Raw genomic sequence first — 10,511 nt, 5'->3', positions numbered from 1 at the left:
CGACTGCGCAGGTTCCGTCTGCGCACGATTCGACTGCGCAGGTTCCGTCTGCGCATGATTCGTCTGCGCAAGTTTCGTCTGCGCATGCGCGTTGTAGCACTACGCAGCATATACAGCGGTCTTATATTTAGTATCTCTCGGACCTCCGATGCGTCGGGTCGCGAATGCTTATTTCTTTCATTTATATATTTTTGTCCACCGTGTATATAACCACGAAGTGCTACAAAGTTAGAAGTAAGAATAGAGGGCCTCCCTGAGCTGCGCAAAACAGGTATGATCTCTTGTTGAACGAATAATATGCACTATGGACCAACATTCAAACTTATAATTTTTGTATTTATACAAATTTTTTATTTTTTATTTTATTATTACATTTTGTCGCTTTTAACACTACGAAAGAGTGAACAAATTTTGTTGGAAAGAACAAGGAGTATGAAAAGAATTTGTAGTTTCTTTTGTAGTTTGCGGTTAAAAAAAAAGCATTTGGTATTGGAAAGTCACGTGTTTCTATTAGAGTAGATATGAACTTGACACTAGTGGCTAAAATGAAGCAATGACTTATATTTTAGATGATTTGTTAGAATATTTTTGAATATTTGAAATTATTAATCGAAGCCAATTCTCCACTGATGGTTTTGAATGAATCTCACATCTTTCCTTGAACAGATCTATACGAATGAGTTAAAAAATCTATGTGAAATATGAGTCGAAATGTGGTTTAGCGGCAATTAAACATTGCCGATATAATATAATTTGTACATCTTTGTATTTCTAGGTGTAATTATATAATATTTAATCATTTTATGTAAAACTATGAGATAATCCGTTTATTAGGAATCATTTGTTTTATATAAATTCCATTGTAATCATGCGAAATTTTGTGGGTGATTTTGTAATTTGGTAAGTTTTGGTTATAAATTCTAATAGCTACAAATTTCTAAATGATTTATTTTTAATATGTTTAAATCATTGTTTCCATAGCATATTGCTGCTGCTATCAATGAGTCTTATATTTGGAGCTAGTGAAATTATTAAATCTCTTGTCGATACTGGAGGAAATTATTTAAAATCTACCTCCTATAGTTGGATCATCAGATTATGTTTAAATTTATTGAGTTATGCTACCGTGCTATTACCAGGTTATCTCATATACAAATATGTGCGGCTCACAAAATATATTCAAAGGGGTGGTAAATAAACATCAAAATAAAATACATTTGCTTGGAAGAATTTATGAATCTTTATTTTAAGTAATATAAAACTCTTGAGTAGGTAAGGGATGCATTCCAAGATTGGTACATTCGTGTTTTGTTGGCCACTGTGAAACAGGACTTTTGGATTCTTCATCTTATACATCTAATCCCTCTAATCAACGTACTTTTACACAAGATGCCCTGTTACTTTTATACTGTTTTTTTGGATTACAAATCAGTTATTTAACATGGGGTTATTTACAAGAGAAGATAATGACACAGGTATAATTTGTTTGGTACATATTATACTTAATAAATCAATCTATGGAAACACAAAACATGCTTTGCAATGAACTGCATTTAAGAGCTTATATTCTGCATACTTTCCAATTGATCATTCAAGAAGTTAAATAGTTAATTTTAATGTTGATTTTGCAAGTACCTGTTGCTGTAGTTAAATGTCCATGTACAAGGACACTTTGTTAACTTAGATTTCAGAATCTCAATGTGAATCATCTAGTCACTACTTCTAGGAGATCCAGGCTTTCTGTGAAACAAAGTACTGAAGATGGTGTTTTTTATCCCTTCATTACACCAAACACGGTACGGGTACTAATCATAATACCCACAATGTTACAAAAAAGATTTTCACTTGTATTTCATTTGAAATATATAACTTTGTAATATCATTTCAAGATGATTTAAGCACAAATTGCAGAATAAATTACACAGTACAGTTATAAATATTGGGACATAATATCACTGATAACTACCACAATTAATTTCATTGATACTTTTTTGATTTAGAAGTGTCTATGGTAGGAATAAATTTGTTTTTCAGGAGTATGAAAATGTTGATGGTAACAAAGATCGATTTCAAGACTCCCAATTTTTAGTGTTTATAAATCGAATTCTTGCATTTTTGATGTCGGGATTGTATTTACTAATTCAAAGGCAACCCCAGCATAAAGCTCCACTCTATAAATACGCATTTTGTTCCTTATCAAATATTATGAGTAGTTGGTGCCAGTATGAAGCTTTAAAATATGTCAGCTTCCCAACACAGGTGGTTATTGCTTCATTGAATTCTTAAACTCTTACATTTAAAAGTTTCGTTAATAACTACATGTATCGTAGGTATTGGCAAAAGCTTCGAAAATAATCCCGGTAATGATAATGGGAAAAATAATTTCACAAACAACGTACGAGTATTATGAATATGTTACGGCAATACTTATTTCTATTGGAATGACGCTGTTTATGTTAGATAGTTCCGATCATAAAAATGGTAAAAACTTATATGTTGTTAATGTAACATCATTTTTGTCTTTGTCATTATCATTGTTTTAATACTTTTAGATGGAGCTACTACTGCATCTGGTATCATTCTCTTAGGAGGCTACTTATTGTTAGATAGTTTTACAAGTACTTGGCAAAATGCATTATTTGTGGAGTATGGTGCAACAAGTGTACAAATGATGTGTGTTGTTAATATGTTTTCCTGTATGTTAACTGCGCTGTCTTTATTTCAGCAATCTAGTTTCCCCCTCATACTATCTTTCATGACAAAGGTGACTTGAATTCCCGTAAATCGTGTAAATTTTAACAGTTTATTGTACAGTTTTTACAGTTTGTTTTATCACACAGTATCCTAGGTTCATCATGGATTGTTTACTTATATCAATTTGTTCTGCAAGTGGTCAATTGTATATCTTTTATACGATATCTAAATTTGGGCCAGTAACATTTGTCATTATGATGACAATACGACAGGTAGTCCTTTTTTTTTTACACATATCGCTATTAATAGAATATACAATAAAAATGTCTATTTTTTGCTTCAGGGTTTGGCCATATTGTTATCCTGTTTGATATATCATCATCGTGTAACGGTTATTGGTATTATTGGTATATTGCTAGTGTTTGGTTCAGTATTTTTGCGAATCTATTGTAACAATCGACTACGGGCGATTAGAAGACGCAGAGCTGCAGCGACTAGTATAAAAGATTAATTCGTAGGACGGAAACGATAGGTACAAATTCTATGAAATGTGTATTTTCTTTTTAAATGCACATATATTTTATTAAGTATTTTTGATCATACAATTTTTTATGTGTATTTCACATACATTTGAGAGAAAAATTACTTACTTATTCATTATTTATCATACATGTTCATTACTCCACAGTGTACTTTTAAGTATAGCGTAGCTTTGAAATATCTATCGATATTGATTATCTTGCAAACACATGTTATTTATTAACGAGATATTTATTTTGCTGTAAATATCAGATACAGAGAAAAAAAAAATGTATAATTTTTACTAAAAGGTATTAATAAAAAAAGAAAAATCATGAAGATGAAGATGCGAATCATTATGTATAATGTTAATTTGTTGATTGAAGGTATGAAAATTAATTGCACAGTTTATTACATCAAAACAATTTTAATTTTTACTTATACACAGAAACACAGTATACAATGTTATTAACTTTTTAAACGTTTTTATTAGGTCTGTTTATTCGTCGGGAGGCGAAGGTCGATAAATAGCTATAAGGCACAAAATTGAAATGATTAATTCAGATGCTAGGAGTACCAGTTGTATGCTACAAAGAATTACTTCTAGTCTAAGTACATAATTTTGCCAGATTAAAAAATACAATGTCGCTAAGGCGCTAGGTACGGTCAAAATAACTCCAATAAGAATTGGTAACCCGTGCTCTGTCAAATTTCCTTTTCTTCCAAGATAAATTCTAGCACCTTCTGTGACAATGAGGAAAAACAACAATGCAAACTCTATCAGTGTCGTACTTATACCAGGTGAAGGCAGATTTGCAGCTTTAAAAAATCCCATGCCTAATTCACATATAGCAAACATGCCAAAATAAAAAGAATTAAGGTACATAAGAATTTCATATGTTAAAGAGGAACTGGCTATTGTTGGCATCTTTTTAAATTTCTATCAACATTGATAAATCATGTATTTATTCATTTAGTTATGGTTCTTTTAACAAATTTTATTTTTGATCCATAGTAAAGTAGGTTGTTTTTATATTATCATCTTGTTCATTTGATACATCAGTCTTCTTAATTTTACATTCTATTTTAATCATTTGATTTTCCTGCAATACAAGTTTGCTAAAATTAAACGTTTGTTTTTAAAACAGCAAATTTTTAATAAAAATATTACAGCGCTATTGTTTAGAATGATCAATGAAAATTGTTCTTGAATATGGATGGTAAGCAAGTAGCAATCAGGTTTGGTTAGGGAAATATAAACACAGTTAGATTTGCTGGCAACTGAACAATTACAGTTACCTTTTGTAGTTATCTCAAAATTTCTATCGTTTCTTAAATTTTCTCGATACACATTAAGCGCTTTAATTATAGAACGTTACATGTTAAAAAGAAAATTTATTTACTAGCCTACTTTATGTTTCTGAGAGATTGCTTGAGAAATTTATGGGGGCAGTGTTACCACATGAAAAATGACGAAATTCAATTGCAACTATACATAAAATTATTTTCAAATGCATCGCATTTCAGAGACAGTTTATATCAACCTTATTGTTGAAAAAAATCATTTTTATTCGAATACATACAAATGTTAGCTAATTTTAATTTGGTTTCAGTCATGTGCCGGAAGTAACTTGGTCCTGATGGAATTATTGCGAAAAGAACACGTTCATCGGAGTAATTGTTTGTAATGGCAATGCTGAAGGCAAAAACGATCAATTATGGCTTTCTATTTAAACTTTTCGCGAGCGTTTCGTTCAAAGAAATTACTTCAAAATCGAGGAGAAAAGTGGCGAATAAAAAGACACGTAACACCGATTCGATTTCATCGAGCGGTGATAAACAATATGAATTTTGAGGGTTCCAAGAGAGCAGTTCAGGCTATTCTGATTCTTTCTCACAAGCCTAAACGTCAAGTATGGATTCAGAATGACAAAATCTTGGCGAGAGATACGGGAACCTATAGTTTATTCGATGCTATTTTAATTATGGCCAGGATCTTTACGATAGGATCTATCATCCTTGGATTAACCGCCGCATACTTTGTTACTCGTTTTACACACGAACACGTATTTCCGACAATTCTACGGAAAAGTAATTACTCTGTTAAAATACAGATGTAGCTTGTGTCGAGTAGAACAGCTCCGAAATGAAAGTTTTATTCAACTTGACGAATTGCAGGTATCGAATTTCTCGGGCCGATCTTTATTAAATTTGGTCAGTGGGCATCTACGCGGAAAGATTTATTTCCTGAGAATATTTGTCATACGCTTTCGCAACTGCAACGAACCGCGTCTCCTCATTCCTGGATCTATACCAAGGAACTGCTGAAATCAATTTATGGTTCAAATTGGAAGAAGATGTTTGTCAGATTCGAAGATGAAGAACCAATAGGATCAGGATGTTGTGGTCAGGTATGTACAAAAGCAAATTAGAAACGAACAAGTTTGATACGGTCTTCTCGGTAGGTATACAAGGCATGGATAGACCCGAATGCTCGACTGGAAGTAACGCAGAAATCTGAAATACCAGCATTTGTTCAAAGTAAATTATTCAAGTATAGATGGTTACTTTATTTAGGGTATCGTCTTCTACTATTACGATCGTTTCGAGACTTATCGAGTCATTTCCGATATCCGTGTATATCGTGACTCCTAAACGAATCTCTTTACAGTTATCGAATATTTCAAACTCGGCCCGCTCGCTACTTGCATCGGTAAATATGTATAAGAAAATTCCCGTTAAGTCTGATAAAAGCTGTTTGCACGGGATAACAATGATTTTATTTCAGATAGAATATTGAACGGAAACGATGGAATGGAACGCGATGATGCGAACAAGAAGAATCTGCAACCGGTAGCAATAAAGGTTTTGCATCCTGGAATTAAAGAGCAATTGAGGTACGGTATGAATTCTCATCGATCGATATTTAGATTATTGTTTATTCGATGCTCTCCCTTTTATTTAGAAGAGATCTTTGTATAATGAAAGGGATTTGTAAATGCATCACATACATAGTGCCACAGTTGCAGTGGCTCAGTTTGACCGACTGCATAACCGAATTTTCTCACATAATGGAAAATCAAGTGAGCGTTTCACGTTAACCGTGCAAGCTATGATTACAAGTCTCGAATGTTCGTAATAGGTCGACATGAATTTGGAGGCGGAGAATCTAATTAAATTTTCAAATAATTTTGCCACGAAGAAAGATGTCGTTTTCCCGCGTCCTTATACGAATGTCACGCAGGCCGAGATACTCGTGGAAAGCTTTCACGATGGTTCCCCTATCGCCGATTATCTCAGATACGACGATACTAAAATGCAAGAAAAATTAGCTAAAATAGGAATCAAGACGATTTTAAAAATGGTCGGTGATATTATTTAAGATCGACGTATCCGACCTTAGGATTATCAATGATTATTCATAGGTATTTAGCGACAATTTCATTCATTGCGACTTGCATCCTGGTAATATATTGGTGCAAACGAATACCGAGCCAAGAGGTAAAATTGGCGCTTGGTTTTGGAAATTTATCAACCGCGACCATCCTCGTTTGGTCATTCTCGACTGTGGCTTGGTAGTATCCTTGAACGATCGTTGTCGGCAAAATCTTAAAAATGTCTTTCGCTCCGTGCTGATGGGTGACGTACGTACAGATTCGTTTTACTTCCTTTTTTTTTTTACATACTAGCAGTACTTCTTCAAGTTTTCGCTTTTATTGCCACTAGGGCGAATTGGCAGCGGAATACATACTGAAACATAGTTCGCACATGTCTCCCGATCCAGACGGTTTCAAGCGTACGATAAGAGATATCGTGAATACCCATCATCAGAGTAAAATTAGTGTAATGCATGAAACGGTGGAAAAGTCTGCGAAAAATGCCGATTGCTTACGGTTGTTTTCGAAACTGTTACAGGTGAACGTAAGCAGCATCGTAACCGAACTGTTCAACGCGATGATTCGATATCGGGTCAAGCAAGATGGATCCTTTAGTAGCGTAATACTGAGCATGGCAGTGATCGAAGGTCTCGGACGAAGTTTGGATCCGAATATCGATATTTTCACGGAAGTTGTACCGTTTATTTTTGTGGACCCGATGTACAACATTTAAAAATATCGTAAGTCGAAAAGTGGTATAATAGAAAAGTTTGAACAAGATGATTATATGAATATGTTTCTTTTAGATATAAAAAGATCGTACGAGAGACGCGTTGTTAAAGGGTCGTGAAAGCGTTAAAAGACATGGCAGGATTGCAACGGGTATTCGCAACAAAACAGAATTCAGGCGAGTGACCAGTTTGTTCGTGATCGCTTCCTGGTTGGTTGACCATCTTCGGTACGCCGATATACCATCCGTGCGCGTGTTTACACGCGCAACTGTTCCGTACCGATGCACACTGCTGCCCTCGGATTATTCCTCATACGCGTATACATACCATTTGTACACGTGCATCTTCGGTAACGGGACCCATCCGAATCTTCTGCTGGAACGGTTACATCGTCAATTTCCCTGTAGCGAATTTCATTCGGTGCGCGTAGCAAACATTATCGTACTACGTTCCGTACGAGTATCTCGTCTCAGTACACAAAAGAAATTATCGCGTTCAATATTTCTACTGCGCCTCGTATAGAGAAGGTTGATCGTTTACGCGGTAAGAGAAATTACGTGAAATAAAATTAAAACGAGCCACTCGTCAGAGCGATTCGGTGATTCGTCGTATCCCACCTCGAAACGCGAACCTGTCTTATTTGATTCCGTTCAAAACGAGTTTTGATCGGCGTATGTTCACGCTCTTTACAAATACATCTACATCATGTCCCCCTACTGGATCTAGTTTGTCCTATACGATCTGGTTTGATGCCGTCTTACCGTACGCTTATCGAGACAAAAAAAAAAAGAAAGTAAAATATTCAACTTTTATGCACCCTTATTTATCTTTATTCTTAGTCGCGTATCGGCATTCTGTTACGCGCTGCTTCGTTACGCGTGTTTTTCTTTCATTTCAAAACTATGTACGAGTGAAGTTGGTTTATTTCTTACACGGTAAAAAGGATATCGATTGCTACCAGCACCGATGAAATTCGGCGAACAAGGAAATCGTACAAAAGTTAGTCGAATGAGCAACCGGTTGCCGAGTCCACGAGTTTCCTAAGGTTCGTCGATCGCGATGTCTTCTTGCGCCATCTGACGAACGTGTCGCGATTGTTCTAGCTTTGAATCCCCACTTCAAGGTAACTCCGTCCCCTCTGTTGCAGATGGCCAGATTATACAATACCGTTTGGGTCCAGTTTAAGAAAGAAGCGAGGAGGGTGAACGGAGTACAGGGAAATAAGAAATTCTCCTTGTACTCGGAGCGTACACACCGAGGATCGCCGGAGTCCGCTTTTGGTGAACGCTCCGGCAGCCTTATCAATTAGCGGCAATTAAAGGTCGCTTCGACTTCCTACGTTCGCCTGTTCTCCGTCCTTCCCGTCGTTTTATTTCATTCATACTTTACCGGCGCTTATTTTTACTTATTGCAATTCAACTGTTAGCTTTTTACTTTATACATTGTTGTTCATTTTATTTTTTTTTATTTTTTAGTTACGTTTCAATTAGTGGAACGGCAATGATTCGTGAAAACATGTTAACGTCTTATCAGAAGGCGCGATCAATGAAAGCGCTATTGTCATTAGTACCATCATCGTCACCAATGATGCGCACCACCATACCACCACTACCATTACCACCTCCACCACCATCGCTACCACTACCACCACTGCCATCGCCACCACCACCGTCGCCACTACCATCGCTACCGCCACGGTACAATCATCAGCGACGACAACGTTTGGTGTCTCTTTTTAACTGTACTTCAGACTACGGGCACCCTTCGTAAGTACAAGAACGTTTCGTCTCGGTTTTATCTACCGGTCGATCGCCACCTGTGACCGCAAGTACACAAGCACACAATCAAGCGCGTCGCGAGTTTAACCAGATCCTCCGAATTTCCGGGTTCGAACGGTTTATCATAAGCGTATATAATCGAAAAGCTTTTTAATTACCGCGAGGTAGATTAATTAATTATCTTAAGGGGGAGTACGCGTGTTTATAGGAAATAGTGCATGTCGCATTCTGTGAGCACGTGTTTTCAGTGGCTAATCAACGTTTACTTTGCACTGTGATTTAGTTATTAGCTGTAAACGTTTCGTTAATTAAACAGGAAGAAATCGTTTATCGCTTTCATCCTTGCTTTCTAGCTACGTTATTGCATTTAACGCGAGTGTTATTAAACGTGTAATAGTTATTCAAATTAATTGATTGCGCTCTTTTTTTTAGATTGATTACTGAAAACACGTGGGTGATCGTAAAGATGTTCAATAGAAAAACGAGCTGACACATTTTAGGCACGCGAATCGTTCGCTTTTTTAAATATTAGAGATTAGATCGAGTATCGAAAGGATCGATAGTTGGTAGATATCGACCGAGTTGGAGAACGAAAGCAACCGCGCGAACGCGGTATTGGCGCGAACGCGCGAAAAATAAATATATATCCTAACAATAAGCGTAATATATTATATATATATATATGTTTATTAGAAGGCCTTTATCTGCGGGTTATCAAATGTAAATACTCGAACAACAGGCATATAGGTCAGGCTAATGAGATAAATATACGTTTAACATTTTAGCCTGAACGTTCGCATCCGGGAAGAATGAAGATTTACGTAAGAAATTAAACAATGTATTTTTCATCGGGATGTTTGTACTTTGCACTTTCGGGTATACGAAAGGGCGAAGCTAACGGTGAGAAATTCTTTGCCCACGATATCGTTCTCTTTGATAATGTCGCGTCGAGACGGTTTTAATCCTCCCGATTTCTTTTTAACGACTTTGCTTACCTTTTGGAACCATCAGCGTCGCCTCGTAACGAGAAATTCGCCTAATCTCTATTTATCGCGTGTTCGCCGTGCCGCTTCTTCTTCTTTGTACACAATTACCCATATTCGTTGTCTCTGTTACCTTCTACACATATTACCATAATACCACTCGTTACTCGAACGTTCCGCACGTGGCACATAGCGTTGTTCCGTATAAATCTCACACGGAAAGAAAAAAATAAAAGATCCTCCCGTACATCGAGCGTAACGTAAGTCAGTTTTCGCGCCCAACGCTTTGTTTGTTTTACGCTTATAGATTTGCGCGACACTTTCTCTTACAATTTCTCCATTTTCCTGTATCTATCGTTTGAATACTAGGAAACGTTTGTTCGAACGATAAACGCGAGAATAGACGGGACGGTACAATATTGGTGACGC

The 10,511-nt window shown here is 36.2% G+C and overlaps 2 protein-coding genes across 5 annotated transcripts; both read left to right on the top strand.

The window, feature by feature from the left end:
* The first annotated feature begins 117 nt into the window (after positions 1-117).
* Positions 118-3,411, top strand: LOC117602964 (adenosine 3'-phospho 5'-phosphosulfate transporter 1). 3 transcript variants are annotated; one of them, XM_076691132.1, is made up of 9 exons: positions 118-271; positions 776-900; positions 982-1,190; positions 1,273-1,475; positions 2,035-2,259; positions 2,331-2,481; positions 2,553-2,764; positions 2,841-2,966; positions 3,038-3,411. In XM_076691132.1, exons 2-9 carry the CDS (start codon positions 869-871, stop codon positions 3,203-3,205), a joined length of 1,326 nt encoding a protein of 441 aa, XP_076547247.1. In that variant the 5' UTR covers positions 118-271; positions 776-868; the 3' UTR covers positions 3,206-3,411. The 3 variants fall into 3 exon arrangements, with proteins under 3 accessions (XP_076547247.1, XP_034177488.1, XP_034177487.1); XM_034321597.2 differs by lacking the exon at positions 118-271 and having other exon boundaries at positions 290-900; positions 3,038-3,226; positions 3,383-3,411; XM_034321596.2 differs by lacking the exon at positions 118-271 and having other exon boundaries at positions 290-900.
* A 1,520-nt stretch (positions 3,412-4,931) lies between these two features.
* LOC117602958 (putative aarF domain-containing protein kinase 2) lies at positions 4,932-8,700 on the top strand. Of its 2 annotated transcripts, none has more exons than XR_013063130.1 (11): positions 4,932-5,304; positions 5,392-5,624; positions 5,679-5,754; positions 5,885-5,926; positions 6,002-6,110; positions 6,179-6,296; positions 6,356-6,577; positions 6,639-6,857; positions 6,940-7,045; positions 7,129-7,330; positions 7,397-8,700. XR_013063130.1 is itself a non-coding variant. In XM_076691131.1 (11 exons), exons 1-10 carry the CDS (start codon positions 4,932-4,934, stop codon positions 7,321-7,323), a joined length of 1,704 nt encoding a protein of 567 aa, XP_076547246.1. In that variant the 3' UTR covers positions 7,324-7,330; positions 7,397-8,700. The 2 variants fall into 2 exon arrangements, 1 of the variants encoding a protein (XP_076547246.1); XM_076691131.1 differs by having other exon boundaries at positions 6,940-7,056.
* Positions 8,701-10,511: the final 1,811 nt, after the last annotated feature.

This window comes from Osmia lignaria, chromosome 12 (genome assembly GCF_051020975.1).
Source record: "Osmia lignaria lignaria isolate PbOS001 chromosome 12, iyOsmLign1, whole genome shotgun sequence".
In the NCBI taxonomy this organism is placed as follows: Eukaryota; Metazoa; Arthropoda; class Insecta; order Hymenoptera; family Megachilidae; genus Osmia; species Osmia lignaria.
This window is presented reverse-complemented; position numbering and strand designations above follow the sequence as displayed.